Source organism: Vulpes lagopus, chromosome 4 (genome assembly GCF_018345385.1).
Source record: "Vulpes lagopus strain Blue_001 chromosome 4, ASM1834538v1, whole genome shotgun sequence".
Taxonomy (NCBI): domain Eukaryota; kingdom Metazoa; phylum Chordata; class Mammalia; order Carnivora; family Canidae; genus Vulpes; species Vulpes lagopus.
Window position 1 is genome coordinate 31079877 of NC_054827.1, and position 24615 is coordinate 31104491.

The 24615-nt window shown below is 36.9% G+C and overlaps 1 protein-coding gene across 1 annotated transcript in view; it reads left to right on the plus strand.

The window, feature by feature from the left end:
• The first annotated feature begins 2631 nt into the window (after positions 1 to 2631).
• Positions 2632 to 24615, plus strand: part of KCNU1 (potassium calcium-activated channel subfamily U member 1) — a 142155-nt gene continuing 120171 nt past the window's right edge. The window contains 4 exon segments of the mRNA XM_041751038.1: positions 2632 to 2778; positions 5471 to 5590; positions 22378 to 22439; positions 23525 to 23615. Coding sequence (XP_041606972.1) covers positions 2632 to 2778; positions 5471 to 5590; positions 22378 to 22439; positions 23525 to 23615 — 420 coding nt within the window.

The window sequence follows — 24615 nt, forward strand, 5'->3', positions numbered from 1 at the left end:
TAGCAAAGATATTAACTTTTTGAATGGCAGTTGATCCAGATCACAGCCCTTTCCACTACACACACACACACACACACACACACACACACACACACACACCATACCACTCAACACATACACACGCTTGGATAAGCACAGACATGTCACATGTACCTGCACACCCATACTACCACCATCACATGCACACACCACATGCATACACACACCACAAAACTTACACACACATTGTATATACACATTCTAAGCACACACACACACACACACCACATACTATGCACTGTGCATAAGCACAGATGGCACACTTGATGAAATAGTTTGTAGTGAGAGGTGGGAAATAATGGAGTAGAGAAGCGTGGCTAACTGGGATTAAAGTCCATGTAGAGTCAGTATTTCATTCATGAAGCAAATATTTTTAAGGATCTAGGATTTATTCATCCAATCACCAGATATTTCTGAAGTTCATGTGACTTGCCAAGCATGTGGCAGATAATATTACTTGACACAGGCTACTCACTCATGAATCAAACAGGTATGATCCCGAAGCTTGTGAGGCTTACATTCTTGTGAGGGAAGATAGAAGATAGAGATCCCTGGGTGGTGCAGCAGTTTGGCGCCTGCCTTTGGCCCAGGGCGCGATCCTGGAGACCTGGGATCGAATCCCACATCGGGCTCCCGGTGCATGGAGCCTGCTTCTCCCTCTCCCTCTGCCTCTCTCTCTCTCTCTCCCTCTGTCTCTCTCTCTCTCTGTGTGTGACTATCATAAATAAATATTTTTTTTAAAAAAAAGGAAGATAGAAGATAAATGAGACACAGGAAATAAGGTAATTCCAAGAAGTGCTAGGAAGTGCTGTGAAGGAAAGGGCCATCATAGAACTCTGGAGCATGTGCTTGACCCTCTCTTTCTGTTGGATGGTCAGGAAAGTGTGATGGGACATTAAAAATAGACCTGGAAAAAGCAGCTGCCAGAGACATGAGTGTGTATTCTCAGAAGAAAGAACAGTGTGTTGGAAAGGTCTGGAGAGAGAAATAGCTTTGCATGATCTAGTAGGTAGGATGGCGCAGTGTGGCTCCAGCACTGTGTAGATGAGGAAGTGGAAGTGGTGAGTGGAAGGAGGACCAACTACCCTAACCTGCCCAGGACCAAGGGTCTTCTCAGGATGTTGGACATTCAGTACCAAAGCTGAGATAGTTCCAGGGAAATCGGACGACCTGGACACCCCAGGTTCAGGACAAATTTGAAAAAGTCTGACTTTGAAATCACCCATACATTTTTGACTCAGCCATAGTAACTAATATTACCATCACCATAACATAATATTAGAGGGTCAAATGACCTGACTGTTTAATTGCAATTGAATCTTTTTGTTTTCTTAGGACAATTTCTGGGGAAAAGGGAAAGATGCCTAGATAGCATCCTCAAAAAAATTGGTGTTACTTTGACAATATTAAATAGCAAAAATTAGGAGAATAAGAAAGTTTAATTGATGATGATGGCTTCATCATTACTTAAGATTAATCAGACTAAGTAAATGAGCTTTAACTTGGAAACTATGATCTTATTTTCCAAATATCTAGCTATAGGGGCTTGTGCTCATGTGTGCATGTCATCTAAGTACATACTTTCTTCCTTCTTTCTTTCTTTCCTCCCCTCTTCTTTCCTTCCTTCTTCTTTGCTTTATAATCAGTGCCATTCAGAAAAGGAACTGAAATACTAACGGTTATCTTTTCTTGTTTTGGGTTTTATGCTTTTCAAAATATGATCACACTATCTGATTGAATCCCCACCATAATTCCATCAAGTATATTATTATGTTACTTACAACATAAAATACGACTGTGAAAAGTAATAGACATCGCACAGCAACTTAATTGAAAGACTGGGACTGGAATTCAGGGCTCCCAACTCTGGACCAGAGTCCTTCCTAATTTTGCCCTATGCTAATGTAATGACTAGATTTTGTGGAAATTACAGCTCAGCTTAGAAGAAGGAGAGTTAACTGTGGCAGCCGTCCCAGGAAATGTTGTAATTCTCTTCTCAAAATAGTCTGCCACACAGAGCAGAATCATGGTGGGCTCGAAAGGACAACAACATTTCTCCCGGGTCTCATCACCTTGTGTCAGGCCATCTTCACAATAACTCAGGAGACTACCCTCCCCCATCAGGCTCTGACATTTTGCCTGCCACTTGTGCACACTGAAAAGCATGACATTTCTTACGCCTTTGAAAACATCAGAGAAAATAAAAGAAATTACTCGCATTCTGAACTTTACCTCTGCCGGACCAAAGTGTTTGCTCACAGGGAAGGGATAAAAGCAAGAAAGAGGAGAGTCCCATAAAGAAGAGATAAGGGGAACGGATTACTGGGCTCAAATATTTATCAGTTGACCAATATTCGCATTGGTAAAATTGCCTTCCATAATACGTGCACTATCATACCTTTCTTACTAATGTGCTAAGCAAAAATCCTGAACTGCTCTTCTCATCTGTCCTTCTAAGACCAGGACTCAGTAATACACTAAACTCTAATTTCTGGAATCATTACCATGTGATCATGACATCACAGAAGCCCAACAGTTCCGTCTGCTGATCTTTCAAATGAGCCAGAGTGATAGTGGGGAAGATCTGGGAAAATGGCCTGCTCAACTGAGATCCAAGCCGCGTTTATTTTCTCCTCCTTTGTGACCTTCTTCCTTGGACTCCTCTTCTTATTCATTTTCAGGCTAATCTGGAGAACCATTAAAAAATGGCAAAACATCAAGGGAACAGGAATTCTCTTGGTCAGTTTCCTTATTTTGGATCCCACTGTATGAAGATGGAGACAGGTTTGGCAAGTGATTGGGTTTAGTAAATAATTTAAGCTTCACGCCCTTGTCAGGAACTAACAGACCCAGCTCTGATCAGATGCCCTTGAAAGGGGCTGATCCTCTCCTGGGGTGGAAAACAGGACCACAGGCTGCCATTCCAAAGGCAGCAGGTACAGAGAGCCAGGCCTCCACTCCCACCACTCAGAGAAGCAATGTCTGGTGTGGCCAATAATGAATGGTAGCTCTGGAAACAAAGGATCACTATTCTGAAAAAAATGTCCACAAACATTCTGTCTATGCCTCTATTTGAATTTTAAAATGATACTTGTGCTTGGTACTATAAGACATACAGAAATGACCATCAGGTCAACCTTATTTTCATGAATCATGTGTGCAGGATGCTTATATACTTACACATGTCCATTGCCTCTTATATACTATGTTCGCACAACACACCTAGCCATACATACATTCACCCAGAAACCCATGCATACATCCATGTGCTATCCAGCCACCAAGTAGAAATACTTCTCAAAACCAACCAAACTTTGCAAAGGTAGGAGCTGTTGAATAATAGCTGGCAAATGATGATGACAAGATTAATGGCATCTTACCCAGGTAAGATTTTGAATACGAGCTTGAAATAAAACTCTCAAATGCTATATAATGGCTGCTCTACTACCAGTGGTCGAAGGCAAAGAGCTTTATTATGCCCTGTGTGACTTGTTTCCAATTTTCATTTCCCAAATTTTGTTTTTCTGATATAGTAATTTCTATAACAGAACACACAAGACATTTCTCTTTAAAAAAAAGACATTTCTCTAATGGTTAAACACTGACATAAAAATAACAGAATCTATAATAACCTTTGTGGTAGTTTTTTGAGGTCATTGGCAATATCATAAAACGGAATTCAGGTTTCTACATTCAATATGTACCCAGTTCACAGATTTTGTTGCTAAACACATTCCCTCTATTCTTAATTATTGTTTGTAAAGACTTTAGGCAGTGGCTTAAGATCCATGAAAGAATACTGAAGTGCACTTACTTCTTCACAAAATCGATACAGTAATGAGTATGGAGAGTCTGTTTCTACCTTTTTTTTCTTTTTTCCCAATGCACAATTGAATTGGTAGAATTGTTTAATCAGCTTGAACTTCTGCTCCAGAAAATATATCTTCTAGTCCCATTATATCTATTTTTGTGTGGCTACAAAAACGTGAGAACCCATTTGTCCATAAACATTTGCTGTATCTTTCCCTTATTTTGGATGCAATTCATATCCACCCTTCTGTCCAGAGGTGTCTTTTAATTTCTAATAGGAAGCAACTATTACAAAATGTTAAGAAGTATGGTCCAAGCCACCAGAATACTGTAGTTTTCTGGTTTTGAATCTTGAGGAGAGGATTTGAGATAAGTAGAGTGATTTCTCAGTAGTAACTTGTTATATTTAATTAAGTTGAGAGTGCTGCATTTTTTTTCTCTAAGCCTTTGAGAAAGTGGCCTAATGCAAAAAAAGAATGTCATAACTGTCAAAGTTGTTTTAAAAATTTGGAATCATAGTTTTTTTCCTTAAATGTGCATTTTTAAAATGTTTACTACATTCATAAGTATGGTTTTATTACATCTTAGGGTCAATTTGTTTTCCTCTAGAAGGCACCTTTAATTTCATAATGAAATTCAAAGGAATATTCCATATTAATGGTATATTGAATATTTTTAAAAATCAATTCTCAGATCATGCCTTAGGAATGCACATGATGAGTATTAGAGGGCAAATTATTGATCAAGGTAAGAATTCTATCAAATAGTTATTTAATGAGACTTCTCTTCCTACCATTCAGAAATTAAGAGTAGAAAAATTAAATCGTTTTAAAACCTTGGCTTCAAATATAATGAGTTTTTCTAAAAGTTGGATGGTCTCAGTCAGCAAGGTGTGGTCAGTCCTAGCTCACTTGTATCTTTTTTGGTGATAGCTTACCAACAGATATGGGGGCTATTTCAGACTCCAGCCTCTCCTCATCCCCTGCTCATGGGCCAGTCACGTAAATTCTGTATACCTCAGTGTTCTTATCAGTAGACAGTGGATTTAATCACACTGATTTTGTCTGCTTTATAGGATTACTATAAATTTTAAATATAATAAGAAAAGGCATTTTATAAATATGAGGGATTAAAGCAGCAGGATATGACACCAGGTAAGGAACTAAAAACAACATAAAATTGTTGAAACTTTCCTTCTTTCTCAAAAAAAAAAAAAAAAGAGCAGATACTTAAGTAATCACTAAAGATCAACTCGTGATATTTTTTCCTTGTCCATGTATCTTGATAAAAAAAAGGATATGTTCCCAGGGTAGGAAGAAGCTTGTTACTCCCAGTCCTGATCACTGCAATAATGTCAGTTTGAATCGTCTAGGACTGTGAGGAAGGCATGGTGAAAACTGCAGAATTCCTAACTAAAAAGCTGTGCAAAAGATCAGTAAAATGCATACCCAGTAAAATTCATTTCATAATATGCTGAATAAACGACTTCAGGTTTCTCTGAGTTGGATAAGGGGGGAGTGATTGCAGGCTGATAACACAGTAGGAGGCTCCACCAACATACATAAAACAGATTACTTTCCCTGGGATCCAGCTCACTCTCACTTCTTTCTCTTGCTTTTAGGAACTACTCTTGACAAAGAGCATCGGTAATAAACATTTAAAAAGTCTCCACTTCCAAGGAATATTTCGTAATCGTGTAGAAATGCTGCTTTCAGCACAGACGCTTGTGGGGCAAGTGTTGGTAAGTGGATTGTTAGTTTGCTAATGTACTTCAGTCATGAGTGTGATTATAGTCCGTATATATAATTTTATCACCTAGGTAAACATCTGGTGTTCCCCGGTGGCTTATCTAAAATGTCACTGCCTCCCTACTGCCATCTCCCTGTGTCTACCCTATCCATTATTCTGTGTATTTTTAATTTGAATATAATTACTTGGCTTATAGTTTCAATTAATCATCATCGTATGTGCTAGAAGAAAAGCTTTATTAGAGCAAAGACTGTGTTCATTTTGTTCTCCTTGTATGTAGATGGATGTCTGGCATATAGTAAATATTTCCCAAAAATGTGATTTTTAGTGGATAATTTAGCCTGAAATGTACAGCTATCTTTCCCTCCTTTGATTCCAATAACCTCTTTTCTTCATTATACACAAACCAGTTTTTTTTTCCTCTCTAAGATGCTATTTATCATTTTACTATCTGTTTTAACTATCTGTTACTATCTGTTTACTATCTGTTTTAATCTAAGTAACTTGTACATTTTAAGACTCAATTCAGGCATAATCTCATAGGGGAAAATCCTATCTTCATATTAGGCTAAGAGCCCATCTCTAAGCTTCTATAATATTCATTGCACACTGTTATTTAAAATGATCTGTGTATAAGTCTGTCTCATCCAGTGTACTGTGAGCTCCTTGAAAGAACAGACTATGCCATAGAAATATTTATATCACATTGTCTGGAAATAGCAGATGCCTTGTAAAGGATAGAATTGATCTGAAACATTAAAAGCTAAAAATCTATATTTTGAGGGAATGCTGCCATCAGATGGTGGTATGGTGGAAGTGATGTATGCAAGCTAGAGATTATCCTCTGCTTTTTTAGTAATCAGTAAAAACATAGCTCTTTTCTGGTTAATGTTGTTTAAAATAAAAATTACTTTTTAAAACTTATTTGGAAGTACATAAATATAACTGTTCTTGATAAAATCTAGAGGGGATGTTGAATCATCTGGAATGTGCCTCTCCTTTTTCTTTCTTCTAGTTTTGGTCCTTTTTCTGAAATCCCTGTCAGTATGACCTGTTAGAGAAGAATTTAGTGATTCTTTCTGATTATATCAGCGATTTCTTGGCTAAGATCTCTTCAAATGTTCAAATCATGTGTAACTGTATGAGGATAATATTAGTAATAACATATTAAAGGTCTCTGGGGTGAAGAAGAAGAGAACTTACGCTATCCACCATGTATGAGCATTGCATATGGAGAATGGGTGAAGAAGGAATGATCATTGGTTGCATATCAGTAAAAATTACTTCTTTGAAAATGGAAAAAATTATTTTTTTCAGTCTGTTGCTGCTGCTGATTAAGTAGTTGGAACAACAGGAAGCGTAGAGCAAAAGTTAGATTAGAATAGACACTCTAACATTTAAAGGCACCCCTCAGTAGGAGTCCGGAGCAGGTATTTTTTGAAAGATTGAGAAGAGAACAAAATGGCTTATAGATTTCCTTTCCATCCATCCATCCATCCATCCATCAATCCTTCCTTTTTTTAAAATATTATTTATTTATGTATGAGAGACATAGAGAGAGAGAAGCAGAGACACAGGCACAGGGAGAAGAAGGCTCCATGCAGGGAGTCCAACATGGGACTCAAACCTGGGTCTCCAGGATCCCACCCTGGGCGGAAGTTGGCACTAAACCGCTGAGCCACCGGGGCTGCCCCCATCCATCCTTCCTTTCTTTGTAATCCTCTTACTTTTTTCAACAGATACTTATTGTTTACCAACTACGTGCAAGGCCAATGCTCTAGACATGGTAAAAATGCAGGCATGAGTCTTAAGTCCTATGGGACTTATATTCTAGTGGGGTAGACATGACAAATATGTACATAAACAAATAAGATAAATTCATATTATGATCAGTGCTATCAGGGAATTATGAGTGTTGTGTTTGAGAGTTTTGGTGGAAATGGAGTTAGATCACATCAAATGTAGTGATTAGAGAAGAAATCTCCAAAAGGTAAGATTTGAGCTGAGACATGAAGAACTAGAAGTATAAAACCATTGACGAATGGAGGAAGAAAGGTTACTGACTGAACAGATTTGTGGAGGTAAGGAGCTTAGCTTATTGAAAGTACAACAGGGAGACTCCTATGCTAGAGATCTCAGAGGGCAGAGCAGAATGAGGTCTGAGAAGAGACAGGAGAACTATGCAGTGCTTTGCACTTCGTATCAAGGAAGTAGGCTATTCAAATGGAGTAATTTTACTCTAAGGCAAAGGGAAGTCATTGAGGGTTTTTTTGAGCATGGAGTTAACATAGTCTAATTATGTTTTAAAAATTCAAAAAGCAAAAAAAAAAATAAAATTCAAAAAGCACTAAAGTTTGAAAATAAAGGAACTGTCAGAAATATACCGGGCAAGTGACAATAGAAATCGGGAGTGCACATTTTAATATCAGGTAAGTTTGAATTCAGAGCAGAAAACAAAAAATTAAGCCAAGTAACTTGCATTAGTTTCCTAGGATCACTGTAACAAATTTCCACACACCAACAGAAAACAACAGAAATATTTTGTCTTGTGGTTCTGGTGGCTAGAAGTCAAAGGTCAAGGGTTGGTTCCTTCTGGGGACTGTGAGAGAGAACTGGTCCCATACTTCTCTCCTAGCTTCTGCTGGTTGGTTAGCAATCTTTGGTGTGCCTTGGCTCATACATGCATCCAGATCTTTGCCTTTTTTTCCATGTCATTCACACAGTGTCTCCTCTGTTTTTGTGTATACATCCAAATTTTCCTTCCCAAAGACACCAGTCATACTGAATTAGAGCCCGTCTTCACGACCTTATCTTAACTTGAATATATCTGCTGAGACTATTTCCAAACAACGTCATTTCTGGCAGTACTGGGGGTTAGGACCTCAACATATTTTTTTGCAGGGGACACAATTCAACACACAATATTTGTAGTGGTGAATGTAATCAATCTCAACCAAGATATAACATCATGAATATCACTACACCAAAAATAACACTTCAAGATAATAAATAAAAAAAAATTACAAGATACAAAAAAGAAATATTAAAAACACATTGGTTGTAAGAGCTTTTAGTTCACCTATCTCATATCAGGACATAACAAATAGAAAAAAAATAATGCTAAAAAAACAAAATTCAACCAAGTCAACTTGAATATATACTTGGCTTTATTTAGCAATTGATGAATCAGGTAGCATCTCATCTAACAGAGAGATACTCTGAGGAGTTGTACAAAATGGAACATTTTTATAGAAAGAGAATGGGGCAAGAAAGCTATTAGCAGACGAAACAAAAAAAATTGTTTCAGGCAAGGTCACCTTCCCTTAGGGGACACAGTGGGCGGTCATATCATGCAGATTACCTCATAATGCTGGTCAGGAAATTCCAGACTGATTGGTTTAAATGTACACTCCTGGGAAAGGCTAAAACAGCAATTAGGTTAGGTATTATGTCTTTTGTGGGGCTTAACATTAGCAACTCCATTTGGGGCCTATTTCTTTTTAATAATAAGCATAAAGAAGATCAAAGTAATATTATTATTATTATTATTATTATTATTAAAGATTTTATTTATTTATTCATGAAAGACACACAGAGAGAGGCAGAGACACAGGCAGAGGGAGAAGCAAGCTCCATGCAGGGAGCCCAATGTGGGACTTTACCCGGGACTTCAGGATCCCGCCCTAGGCTGAAGGCAGATGCTAAACTGCTGAGCCACCCAGGGATTCCCAAAGTAACTTAATTAATAAGAGAAAGTTGATTTAAATGATGAAACTCCATATGCTGAAAACAGATATTAAACTTAAAAGTGTCTGTGGACTATTTGTAAAAATTTAACATATATTGGGCCACACACACACACACACACACACACAAAAACAGTCCCAGTTATGAAACTTACAAAATACAAACAGAAATTAACTGAACACAGCACAATAAGTAACTAAGAAAACTAAATAAGCCCAGAAAAAAAGAAAAGAAAAGAAAAAGAAGACCTTACAGCTACAAATTGTTACATTTCCCCCTCTCAAAAGACCCTTAACTCAGAAAGATCAAATTAATACTTGCAGGATATTTAAAACATAAAGATAATGAAAAAACCATATAACCCTTGCACCTAGAGTACAAGATGGAAGTGCTTTTGAGTTAAATGCCTAACAGTAAAAACTTATTTTGATAAATGGAAATAATTAAAATGAATTATCAATCTCAAAAAGTTAGAGAAAGAAAATACATTAAATCTATGCAGAATATAAAAAGAGTCAGAAATTAATGGGTTATAAAACAGCTGACTATTTGAAACAATAACATAGAGAAATTTATAGTCTACACATGGAAAAAAGGGAAAAAGCACAAATATATAAGAAATTAAACATTAAAATGAGGATATAAGTACAAATAAAAACATTTGAAAACTAGATGATTCCTTAGGACAATATAAGTTACCAAAACTGATTATTAAAGAAACTTAGACAAATATCTGGAAGAATACAGATTTTTCAAAGACCTATATCACCACCACCACCGTCACCCCTCTTCCTTCTCCATCTGTGAGAGTCCTAGATGATTCCAAGGTCTAGTCAATCAAATCGTCAACAAGTGGATATCCCTAATGTTAATTAAACAGGGCATGGAAAAAAAGAAAACATTCAATTTTCCTTTTTAATGAAGGCATAGTATCTATATAAAAACTCCCAAATATAGCAAAAAATATATATACAGACTAATATCCTTAATACTTAGGGAGAGGACATAGCCAACCTCAGTGAAAGAAGAACAAAAAGATGGAGGAGGAAAAAGAGAAGAAGGTGAAAAAAAGAGGAAAAGAAAAAGACAGAAAATAAGGAGGAAAATTCTAATAGTCAAAAGGGAAAATATATTATTTTCAAAACAGGATACCTTCTAGAAATCTCTCTATAGATTAAAACATGACAAAGTATTGATCAACTCTGCAGTATCTGTGTGGTCTTACTGTTTTTGTCGACACAAATTATGTTTTTATGACTACCTTTGGGAGATTTTCTTTTGCATTAAGTTCCAAATAGTCCTTTCCCTAAACAATCTTTCCTTTTTTTCAGGGGCAGAGAGGTTGTGGCAAATTGTATAACTGACTATGTTTCTCTGTTGTTTTAATGGCTAGAAAATTCAGAACTAAAATTATGACTTCTCTTTAATAAATGTATCTATTTTTGGCATCATTCGAGGCACCATTTTAAGTCCACATTCTGTTTTCCCCATCTTCCCTTGCTTCTATTTTCTCAGGTAATACATCACTTTATGTGACCTTGTATTCTGTTTTAACTCCTTTCCATAAATGTGTAATCTTTTCTGTGAAAGTGTAATCCTTTCTGTAAATTTGCAAATAAGCCCTTAGCTAGAGTAACAGTTGTCAGTTTTAGTATACAGCACAACTAAATGAGCATCATAATTTGTTTGAAGATGAGAAAAAATATTTCAAAAATGATACTTGAAAAATTGACTAAATAAAAATTTATTTCACTAGGGTTTGCTCATTTTCATAAAGCAGTGATACTTCTTGGGGGGGGACATAAAAATCAGTCTCTTACTTCATACCTTACATCCATTGTTTATGCAAAAAAAAAGTTAAAAACCTCTTCTACCACCTTGAGATGAGTTGTATCTTTATGGTTTATTTTCCATTTCCTTCCATTATTTCATATTTTATATTTAATGTACCATCAAGCATCAGGAATTTAATTTCTATGAGACTATGCCTTAATTTAGGACATGAATAAGGAAAAGACTGGCAGGAGATACTGGACAATACTCCCACTGATTATTTGTGCATGGTTATATTATTTGTCTTTTTTGCACATGGCACAATATTCAAAAAATATTAAAAAATACACAGTAAAAACTTAATTTCTTCCTTATCCCTATCTCCATCCACTGCTTTGAGCTTCTTTCAAACCTCAAGATGCTCAGCATCATTCTCAGATATATTTTCTCTGGGTGTTTGGGTCACTTAAGACAACCTTTCTTCCCCATGTTGTATCTATAAAATTTAAATTTTGAAATAATAAAATGTGTTATTTGTGGCAGTTCTTTGTGGAGACTAGTAAAGTGAATGGCTAATGCAGCTAGTGAAGGCAAAATTAGATCTGAATTCAGGTTAACTGATCTTAAGTTGGAATATATCCTGGGAAAGCAGGGTAGGGTGGATGTTTCAACACTTTGTTTTATATCAGTTCTCCAAGTTTCATGGGTGTTATTTCCTAAAATGGATTTACCTGAGACTCCTCACACCAGTTTTCCTCTCTCATCACCCTTTTAAAATCCATTTCACAAAACAGAGGTATTATCATTACCTCTTTGATAAATGAGGAATCTGATGCACAGAGAAATAAAATGCAAAAATTATAAAATGGGAATAAAAAATACTATCTGTAGTTTATTTCAGTGAATAAATAAGTTAATATATGGAATTAATTAACATAATAATTACATGAGTTACTAGTTAATAAGTAAATATATACGTATGTCTAGCATATAATACATATACAGATATAACTATTCTTAATATTTTTATAAACAGTATTTAGTGCCTGCTTCTATAAACAAAAAAAACATGATTAAAATTGATGATAAAGCCTATCTCATTCTAGCAACAAGTAATATACTTATATAATTAGTTGAAAAAAATCTACCTCTTTTGGATGAATTTCCTATAGTTTTACTTTTTGTATTTGAAAATTGTTAGAATATGTAGTAGAATTCTGTTGCTTTAATCAGATATGTTAACAAGTTAATGATGATTCAATCTAGAAGAAATTAAAAAAAAAATAGAGACTGGTGTCAAAATTTAGATGTCCTTTTAGTTTCTTGCACCTATTTTGAGACTAAAAACCCATTCTCCCAGGTGTTTTTTATACAAGTTAAGCAGTTATTTCTGTATCGATACAATAATATACATTATAAGTGTGATGATCATAAGCTCAGGTTTCTGCCAGTTGTCCTGGTCTGTTTACATAGAGCTAATTCTGTTCTTAGAAGTATATATATTTACACACACACACATATATATATGTATATGTGTGCATATATATGTGCAAATATATATACTGTATTAATATGTTTATAATAATATACATTGTATGTGTATATATATATATTTGCACAATAAATAGTATAGCCTTCCTAGTTTTTTACTTATATAAATAGTATATATATGTGTGCAAATATATATACTGTATATATAATATATATTATTATATATACTTATAATATATATATATATTGTGTGTATATATATATATATTTGCACAATAAATAGTATAGCCTTCTTAGTTTTAAATGAAAAGATTTGTTTTTTGAAGCCAGAGGTCATTTTTCAAGGAAAAGAGCCACCAGAAGGAGTGCAATTTTGAAGATCACTCTTCTCTTCTCTCTACACGTAATTCACACCATTCTTCTCTCATGATGGGCCACGTCCCTCTCTTCTGGTTTCATTTAGCCATGCTAGACATTTCTGTATTTCATTAGTTTCAATGATACACACATATGTATATGTAATTAATGTCTTTTGTATCCTTCATTTCAATATCCCGTTTTTTTCCCATTTATTTAATTTCCCTCCCTCCAGTCAATTTTAATGAATAATACTACCTAACATGCTACTCCACCAGTTCAGGGTGAGAACTTTTTAATAAATATTTTCTGTCACCAAACCTGCTTCTTTTCCTATCACCCAAAAGTCCACCTGGAGCTTGGGGAATAGTTGACTGGATGGACTCTTAGTTTATTGGGAGAAATCCCCAAATCGGTATGTTTCCCCTTTGCGACAAGATAAGTTCAAGCCCCCCGAAGAAGGCTTAATGAGCAATAAACATGCTGCTCCACCGTGTGAAGCTTGCCCCTAAAAGGACCATCCTTAACACGCAGGTTATTCTTCAATGGGGCCAGGGTCACATGGTTTCTCACAGCAGAGGGCTGTGGGCTTCTGCTGTGGCCTCTACCCTCCTTCCATTAGTGGCGGAGGCCAGGGTACACCTGACCATGCACCCGACCTCTGCCATCCTGGGCTCCTGATCACCTGCCAAGGTTGTGGAGAGCCACCAGCCACTGGTGTGAAGGCTTCTCAGCACACCGCCCCCCCCCCGGGGGGGGCTGCTTCCTCCTGGCACACCAGCTCAGGAAGAGGGCACAATGGTCAGCTAGCGGGGGCAGGGATCAGGTAAAAACCACCACCCCTGAGAATGGGCACCAGCCCTCACCGGCTCCGGGATGTTCAGGGCCCGATGGAGGGCTAGTCTCGGAGTTATGGCAGATGGTTGGCTGTCCTTCTGCAAAAGCAGCACAGCCCTGCTCAGTCTGCTCCCTTTGCACAGTTTCCCGTGTCTCTGTCATATTTTGTTTCCTCGTGTTCGTCAATTTACTCATCACTGGGTCTCCAAGCACGAAGTTTATTTTTGCACCGCCAAAGGTTGGCGGTAATATTCACCATCAGTCTGGGGATGCCTGTATCGGCTGCACAGCCAGCACCTCACCTGGCTTAGCCTGGAAGGCACAGGACAGCACTGCGCATGCCCCACAGCCCTGGCTCCCACCACACTCTCGCTCTGCACTCCCTGCAGCACCTGCTCTGTGCCTCATTTCCAGCTTCTTAAGTGGAATCTGTTTTACAAAAACTTGCCCTCCAAGTACTTCCTTAACCCTGTCTCACAGACTTTAGCAAGTATTATCATTATTTTTATGAATGTCTAATTTGTCTTATAGTTTGGAATTTTAGTTTTGATTTCTTGTTTGATTCGTGGTCTATTTAGAGGAAAGCCATAGGCTTTTGTTTCCTTGGGATAGAGTGGGTATCTTCACTTCAGTAAAATTTATGGTCCAAGAATATCACTACCTTTATGACTTCTGGTTTATGAAATTTATGGGGAAATTCATTGTCACCTAGTGCATGTTCAATTTTTATTACTCCATTGACTTGTGAAAGAATATGTATTGTTTGATATATAAGCACTATTATGTTATGTATTTTCCGTATCCTTAATTATTTGCTGACCGATTGAAATGACATGTCAAAATTTTTCATTTATGATTTTGTAGTTTTATTGAATATCTTGCATTTCTAACACATTTCAAATTATATATTTTACCTAATATCAATTGCTGCATAAAATTACCTATTAAATCTTATTACTTGATTGTACCTTTTATCTATAAGAAATGTTATTGTCACACTTAATGTTTTTTTTCTTTTTTGCTTAAATATTTTTGAATAAAATATTAACATGTAACTTTGCTTTCCTTTTATTCATGCTTGATTGGGATGTCTTTGCCCAGCTATATGTCAATCTTTTTGTATAATTTCCTATTAAGTGTCTCTCCTGTAGATATCATGGAGCTGGATTTTTGTTCTCTTATTACTTATTAGTGGTATTTGTTTGTTGTCCTTTGTTGCTCATCCTATGTAAGTGCAGGCTTTAAGAATTAAGAATACATTTATTTGCTAATTTACCAGGGGAATTTATTCTTCTTTACAGTGATTTGTTTTACTGGTCTTCATAATACTTAGAGATTGAGTTTGTTGCATAATAGAATATCTAAATATCTGGAACTTAAAAAATAAATGGGAGATAAGTTAGTAAAGAAAAGGAAAATGGACATGAGACAGCTAAGAGCTCTGTCACAGCCTTAGTTCCTTATCTTACTGGAGTTTCCAGAATTACATGGTGACTGTGAATTTTGAGAGACATCATAGACAAACTATGTAAATCAAGTTCAGAACAAACTTCCCATCCTGTATCTTCTCTATGTATCTCTGCATGTTTTATTTCTATATCATTTCCTTGCATGAGATCTTTGGCATGTTTTTACACCATGTCACCTCTCCATCCTTCCAGAAATTGTTGAACAAATCTGAACATTCAGTTCCAGATTGCTATTGTGTTTTTTGTTTGTTTGTTTTTGGCATTATACATCTGGTAAGATTTTTTTCTTGATATTTGCTTTAGAGTCAAAAATTAATTTTATCAGTTTCATTAGGCACCAGTTTTTCTTATATAACATGCTCTCTGTTTCTGAATGTTTTCCTGAGACTCCCCATATTCATTTGCAAGGGAAAGTGTGGGTGGTTTGCTTTTGTACCTTGAATATTCAAAAACATTTTTTTCCTTACTCTCTCTCATGAATAGCTTTCAGTCCTTTTTCTTAAAATTTTTGTAAATGTGGTTCCAATATCTTCTAGCACTTAAGACTACCTACTAGATCTGAAGCTCTTTTTTCTCAGCTCTAAATCCACTCTTTCTCTCCTCCTCTAAATCCTGTCTCTCTCTCCTCTTTGTGACATGAGGTCAGGCCTCAGCAATTACACATGTCCTCTGTCCGCTTGCCTGTGCTCATAGATGGGCTCTGCCAGCGAGGGGACCAGAGGAAAGGGAAAGCTTAGCATTAGAAGTTTTGCATCAGTTTTTTAACAACCTTGCCCAGGCAATGGCTTTTCACTCTATTAGCAGTTCTTGGTTCTGGTTTCCAGTTTTTCCAACACCTGCCATAACCAGGCTCACATCATCTTCTCAGAGGTACCACCACCAGTCAGGTCACTAAGGCCCCCTCTTCTGAGGTCTGAAATTCAAGTCCAAAGGCCATCTCTTTTAAGATCCCTACCCATTTTTTTATTTTTTTATTTTTTTATTTTTTTTTTTTAATTTTTTAATTTACTTATGATAGTCACAGAGAGAGAGAGAGAGAGAGAGAGAGGCAGAGACACAGGCAGAGGGAGAAGCAGGCTCCATGCACCGGGAGCCCGATGTGGGATTCGATCCCGGGTCTCCAGGATCGCGCCCTGGGCCAAAGGCAGGCGCCAAACCACTGCGCCACCCAGGGATCCCCCTTACCCATTTTTTTAAATCTCCCAGCCGGACCTTGGGGTGCCCTTTCTTTCATGTATGCCTCTATATTACCATCTTCTCTTTTTACCTGTCCAAACCTCCAATGCTGTTTAACAGATTTTTAGAATCTCACAAGGAACACTGATTGTGATTTGACAAAGTTTAATTATGTCTTCTCTATTAATGCTTTCACTGGAGGTCATTTTATCTCTTTCCTCTACCTAATCCTCCTATTTTTTTTACATTTCCCATGTAAACAGCATTTTCTGTCATCTGCTAATAATCATAAATGAAGGTTTAGAGCATTCAGTGTCCCTTGTTTCCAGTGTTGGCTGCTGTTTGTGTTCCATAGATATGCATAACTATCCACCAAGTAAATGGGCAGTTTTACATCCCACTGAGGAAATCTATCTCATTTTACTGTGTGTTTTTCCACACAAAAACAGGAGATAATGCTGTGGCCAGCGGCTTCACAAACAATGTTTCCTTTGGACGAGGTCTCATATTTTTCAGTTTCTTTCTTTCTGACTGCTTTCTCAGGCTTTTCTGGGAAAAGTAGTGTTGCTGCTGCTAGTCAAGAGGTCCCCCCCACCTATCAGCAATGGTGTGGCTGCAGTCTCCTCCAGGACCCTCTGGCTTTGTGGCTTCATCTTCAGTACATGGGCTCAGATGGAGAGCTTTTTACACCCCTCGCACTCCCAAATAGCCAATGCTTCTGGATTTTGCCTTTTCAACCCAAGAGAAATTAACACATCCTCTGGGAATTCCCTCCTATTTTTGCCTGACTCACTGAGCAGTGTTCATAAGCTGTTAGCCCCCAGTGCCTGCTTTTGTTTGGGTATGTGTTTTTCTATTTGTTATACATTATCTCTGGATAATATTATTTCGGTTTGTGGCATAAGATTGGTATTCTTAGTTTCTTTTTTTTTAAGATTCTTTATTTATTTATTCATGAGAGACACAGAGAGAGAGGGAGAGAGTGGTAGAGACACGGGCAGAGGGAGAAGCAGGCTCCATGCAGGGAACCAGAAGTGGGACTGGATCCCGGGTCTCCAGGATCATGCCCTGGACTGAAGGCGGCGCTAAACCGCTGAGCCACCAGGGCTGCCCTGTTCTTAGTTTCAATGAAAGTAAAATTTTCTTTTTCAGGTGGATTAATTTCTGTGGTTTGGAGGATTGTAAACATATGGCTTGCCATCGTCTTTCTGGAAGCCTGTCAATATATGATTTATACTTGAAGAATCACTTGGAGAAAAAAAAATCATGTGTAAAGAGCAAAAAAAGATTTCATTGAAACTATTTTTTGTTATCAATACTTTGAGACATGTGCATATAATCTCCAAATATCCACCTCCCAATCTCGTGAGCTGAAGAATATATTTGTAACTGCCGTTAGACCCACAAATTTAGTAATACCTCCATCAACACCGAATGTAGATGTTACAATGGAGCTTATGGTGAGAGTTGAGACCCCAAAGAAATAGATGACAGTAACTCTCAGGTATTAACTAAGGTGCAACATTGCCACTTACAAAGCAGTTGGAAGAAAACTAATTGAAGCTCTCAGCTTCTTACCCAGTCACATGTAAACTAGGGTAAGTTAGTCCTTGATATGTTTTGGATAATAACCTCTTATCAGATATATCACTTGCAAATATCTTCTCCCATTCTGCCAGTTGCCCTTAGTTTGTTTGACTCTTTCCTTTGCTGTGCAAAAGCTTTTTATTTTGGTGAAGTCCCAGTTGTTTATTTTTGTTTTTGTTTCCCTTGCCTCCAGAGCCGTATCTAGAAAGAAGTTGCTACGGCCCATGTCAAAAAAGTTACTGCTTGTGTTCTTAGGAATTTTATAGTTTCAAGTCTCACATTTAGGTCTTTAATCCATTTTAAATTTATTTTTGTGTATTGTGTAAGAAAAGGGTCCAGTTTCATTTTTCTGCATGTTGCTCTCCAGTTTTCCCAACATCATTTGTTGATGAAACTGTCCTTTTTCCAGTAAATAGTCTTTCCTGCTTTGTCGAAGATGACTTGACCATAGAGTTGAGGGTCCATTTCTGGGTTCTCTCTTCTGTTCCTTTGATCCATGTGTCTGTTTTTGTGCCAGTATCATACTGTCTTGATGATCACGGCTTTGTAATACAGCTTGAAGTCAGGCATTGTGATGCCCCCAGATTTGCTCTTCTTTTTCAAAGTTGTTTTGGCTATGTGGGGTCTTTTGTGGTTCCATATAAATTTTTGGACTGTTTATTTCTGTGAAAAATACTATTGGTATTTTGACAGGGATTTCATTTAAATGTGTAGATTCCTTAGGATAGTATTGACTAGACATTTTGACAATAGTTTTTCTTCCAATCCATAGTCATGGAGTGTTTTTCCATTTCTTTGTGTCGTCCACAATTTGTTTCATCAGTGTCTTATAGTTTTCAGAGTACAGATCTTTTACCTCTTGGTTAGGTTTATTCCTAGGTATCTTACTGTTTTTGAAGAAATTGTAAATGGGATTGATTCCTGAATTTCTCTTTCTGCTGCTTCTTTATTGGCGTATAGAAATGCCATGGATTTCTGTACAGTAATTTTGTATTCCTTCAACTTTACTGAATTCATTTAACAAGTTCTAGTTTTTTGGTGGCACCTTTTGGTTTTCAATGTAGAGTATCATGCCATCTACAAATAGTGAAAATTTTATTTCTTCTAGCCAATTTGGATGCCTTTATTTCCTGTCTGATTGCTGTGGCTAAGACTTCTGGTACTCTGTTAAATCACAGTGTTGAGAGCAGACATCCCTGTCTTGTTTTGTTTCCATAGTGGAAAAATCCTCAGTTTTTCCCTATTAAGGATGATAACAGCTGTGGGTTTTTCATGTATGACCTTTATTATGTTGAAGTATGTTTCCTCTAAACCTTCATTGTTGAGGATATGTATCATGAATGGATGTTGTACTTTGTGAAATACTTTTACTTCATCTGTTAAAACAATCATATTGTTCTTATCCTTTCTTTTATTAATGTGGTGTATCACGTTGATTGAATTGTGAACATTGAACCACCCTTATAACCCAGAAATAAATCCCACTTGATCATGGTACGGGATTTAAAAACTTACAAAACTCAACACCCCCAAAATGAATAATCCAATTAAAAATAGGCAGAAGACATGAGTAGGCATTTTTTTCAAAGAAAGTATACAGATGGCCAATAGACCCATGAAAAGATGTTCAACATCACTGATCATCAGGGAAATAAAATCAATGAAATATCACCTCATACCTGTCAGAATGGCTAAAACTAACAAGAAACAACAGATGCTGAGAAGGATGTAGAGAAAGGGACACCTCCTGAACTTTCGGTAGGAATGCAAACTGGGGTAGCCACTCTGAAAAACAGTGTGGAGGTTCTTCAAAAAGTTAAAAATAGAACTACTCTATGACCCAGCAATTGCACTAATAGGTATTTATCCCCAAAATACAAAAATACTAATTCAAAGGCATACATGCTCCCCAGTATTTATAGCAGCATTATCTATAGTAGTCAAATTAAGGAAACAGTACAAGTGCCCAACAACTGATGAAGGGGTAAAGAAGATGTCCTATATATATATATATAGGACACCTATATATATATATCTCCTATATATATATCACCTATATATATATAGTGATATATATATATATACATATACATATATAGTGTATGTGTGTGTGTGTGTGTAGATATTTACACACAAAATGGATAAGATATTACTCAGCCATAAAGAAGAATGAAATTTTGCCATTTGCAAAATGGCATGGAGCTAAAACATATTATGCTAAGTGAAATAAGTCAGAGGAAGACAACATATGATTTCACTCATATGTGGAATTTAAGAAGCAAAACAAATGAGCAAAGGGAAAAAAAAGAGAAGGAAGCAAATCCAGAAACAGACTCCTAACTATACAGAACAAACTGATGGTTACCAGAAGGGAGATGTGGGGGTGAGAAGGGAGTGAAACAGGTGATCAGGATTAAGGAGTGTGCTTGTGATGAGCACCAAGTGTTGTATGTGAGTGATGAATCACTACATTGTACACCTGAAACTAATGTTACACTGTATGCTAACTGGAATTTAAATAAAAACTTAAAAAAAAATAGAAGTCAGAAATAAAAGAGGAGTTTTGGAATAAGTTCTATTGTGTCAGAGGTGTGGGAGTGCTTTCTTCTTACATCAAGCCTAAGGAAAGAGGCTTACAGGGTACTGCTCAGAATTTTCAGTTTGCATCTCTTGGAACACTGGGGATACAAGAGGACTGACACCTGGCTCATTTCTGATGAGGGGCTGTTGGGCTAGCCACTCTATGCAGAAGTTGTCACACTGAAGATAATCCGTACTTCTGCTATTTTGGGGGCAAAGAAAGCTTGAACTGTTCCAGGGGCCAGATTTGGGTCACATGTGAGTCTTCTCTTACCTCCTCAAGTAAGCATCTGGAGGGGTATGGGTTCCAGCAGAAGAAGGCATGTGAGGTGTACTGAGAAAAGAGTCATGACCAATGAGTTCAAAAACATGTTTCCACCCAATTCAAAGGAATTGCAAATGAGACATTAGTGATTACATATTTTCCCCCCCTGCAACCCTTCTCCCCAGTGCCCTTGTATTTCTGATCCCCTTTACTTTGCTTAACTTTATTTTCCTAGCATGTAACTTCTAACATACCATGCAAGTTACATATTAGTTGTCTTTATTTATTGTCTAGATGTATGACAGGGATCTTCATATATGTTGTTCACTGATCCCAATCACCAGAATAATATTTGGGTCATGATGGGTACTAAAAAAATACTCTGTTAAATTTGAATATTAATTGAATTGGTATTTCCAAAGAGCAGTGAGATGGCCCATACAAGTAAACATTAAATACCTCTCATTCCCAGAGCTCCAGGGTGAAAGCCTGGTTATCTAATTGCAGTCAAGTCCAGCATTTCCTCTTCTGACCACCCTCTTCTATTCATTCTCCAACATTGACCTACCATTCTGGAGAGGCCAGAGTTAACCTAGTCAGTGGGCAACTAGAAATAAAAACTCAAAGATGGTTAATAGGGAGGAAACTGATCCTTTTCCCAGTACAGGGAAACACCTCAAGGAACACCTGAGCTGGAAGGGAGTAAAGCTTTAATTGTAACTAAAATTCAGTTTTATTATTAGTATTACCAATACACTGGACTGAACATAAAGAAACAAATGGCTCAGAAATTAGAAATTACTGGAGGAATGTTTGTTTACCTTAAGTTTACCTGCAAATTCATGGAGGCTTCAAAAGTTTCATCCAAATGCCTTGAGGATCTTGAAGGGGTAAACTTCTGATTACATTTCACCAGCTCTGCTTCTTTCACAAACCAGACACACTGGCATGTTAAATGCACTCCTTCTCTATTCCTCATTTACAGCACACTCCCTTCTGTCGAAATCTTGACTGTCCTTTAGATGGTTCTATTGGGACTGTTTCTGTTTCAGTATCATAGGCAATTCAAGTCCAGAGCCTATATACAACAGCTTTCATTTCCAGCACACAATACAGTGTATAACACATATTAAGCACTCCATAAAGGTTTGATGAGTGCAGGAATGAATAAATGATAGGACTTCTTGGGATCAGAAGGCTTTATGAGCAGTAGGAGGGCCAAAGTGTTTATTCTAAAGTGTATGGGAATTAAAATTATATAAGTTAAATGAGTGGGTGCATGTCATTTTTTGAATACCCAGTAAAAGTCCAAACAGTTTTTCTTGAGCAGATGAATAAATGAATGAAAGAATGCGTGAAAAATGAATGCATGAAAAAACGGCTATGTATATATAGGCAAGATTAAAATAGAAAACACAATTTTGTTGGTTTATTTATATGTCAATAAAATGATTTGTACATTGGTCCTTGTTTTTCTTTTTCTTTTTTTCTTTCCAGGTGATCCTTGTGTTTGTATTAAGCATTGGGTCTCTTATAATCTATTTCATCAACTCTTCTGAGTAAGTAAAATCACCAGTAACCCTTGACTGCTATGTCCGTATGTTGCCAGCTAATTTGGAGTTGTCTGTTAAGAGTAATGCTTAACATGCCTCTAGACATACACACACACAAGCTCATAAAAAAGATAAGTGTTCTCCCCAAGAAGCACTATACACATTTCCACAGAAAAATGCACGGGTTTCCCCTGTATCCTATCATCATGCATTGCTAGGGGCTGGGGTGCTGTACACAGGTCTATTCTAGATTCTCTGAGACTAGAAGCCTCCAGCTATGGTATCCAACCTTGGACCACTTAGGAGGGTGTTCTATGCCTTTGGAGTCCTCAAGTGTTGAAACAGCAGTTCTATAGCTGTTTCAGGGTTTCTCATAGATTTCAAACAACTTTGGATGGTTTTGAAAAAGGAAAATGCTAGAGCTCACCTGGGATAAAGGAGCATGTTATTGTTTGCTCTTCTCTAAAGCTTTTCTCTTCTATGTCCAAGTTAGAATGGTTTCTTGGAGACAACCCAATCTAATATGAACTCCACATTGATCAGCTGGGAATTACATTGGATTTCCAGCTGCAGTAAAATTGGGATTAAGGGCCACAGAAATCAGGTAACTTTAGAAATCCTAGGGAAACTAGCAGTCATTCTTTTGTGAACTCCTTACTGATTTTTTTAGGAAATTTCTTTAAATTTGGGTTCAGATCAATCCATTTGGCTTAGAGTAGCTCTGTATCAGAGGGGTATAGAATCCAAAATGTCCTGCCTGGGTAGATGGTCTTGCAACCAAGAAGAGCCACATACTCTCAATGCCTCTGATTCCTCATTGATAAAACAGAAATAGAACCAATAAACTCTATGAAAGGAAAAACAGGTAATTGTCCTGTTATTTTAAACAACATGTGCAGTCCATGGTTTTGTTTGTATATACCTCTTCCCACGAGAAAAGTAATTTCCTTAAGATGTGAACTTAAGTGTCTTGGATTAACCATTCATGGTAAATAATTAGAACATTGTCTATTCTTTCTCTTTATTTGGTCTTATATAGTCAGAGCTCTTAAAATGTACATCTTTATAAATTGCTCTTGTTCCTTTTCCAGCCCTGTTGGAAGCTGTTCTTCCTACGAAGACAAAACCATCCCTATTGATTTGACTTTCAATGTGTTCTTTAGTTTCTATTTTGGGTTGAGAGTAAGTATCTATGGAGAGTGGGTGTAAACAGATGAACACAACAGGTGCAACCCAGAGAGATCTGTATGTGCCTTAGTTGTACAATCTGCCTATGTTTTCAGGCTCTAAAACTAGACAGTCTGTGCCCAAATTGTCCAATGTATAAAGAGACATGAAAACTCTCTCTTGCACTTGAAACTGTATCTAGGCCAAAAATCTCAATGAAAATGAAATGATTCCTTTTAAATATCATCACTCTGTCACACTGTCCTCCGTATGGGCTTCCCACCTACAACTGAAAAGGCTTTGCTAATAACCACAAGCTAGCAAACCTGAGTAATAGCCTCTGAAACTGCCATTGGCTCCACTGATTCCACTGATGGCAAATATGCCATGTAACTGTATAAAGTACATATCTTTGTTTCATTTTTGTTACATTCATTTATTAAATAATTCTCTCATTCCACAGGCACTTGTTGAAGATCCATCCTAGATCTGGATTTCATTGTATTTGTCCATCTGATGCTTATCAAAGACTGTATATGTGTATATATCCAGGTGTATATATACATTATGTGTATATATACATGTGTGTACAGTGCCTCTGTGTGTGCATATATATAACTTGTATTTTTGTGACCTTCCTTCAAAACTTAACTCTCACCACACAGACCATCAACCTCTTTTTACAGTAATCTTCCTCTGGAAATGCTTACTTTCTCAATCTAAATAGGGAAGCTCAGACAGCAGGGTTGGCCAGCCAAGCCTCCAGACAGTTGTGCTTTTCCCTAAATCTTCATTGCTCACAAATAGGAGGCTTTATCTATGTAATAACATATATCAGAAAGCTCCGGGAGCAGTAGGGAAGGTCAAAGTATTCATTCTGAAGTGTGGGAGTTGAGATCTGGTGAGTAAAATGGGTTCATTTATTGAATACCCACTTATAGATATAAGGACAGTAGAAATGGATCTATACTAATATATATTCATCTATATAGCTAAGTGTACATATGTGTAGGTA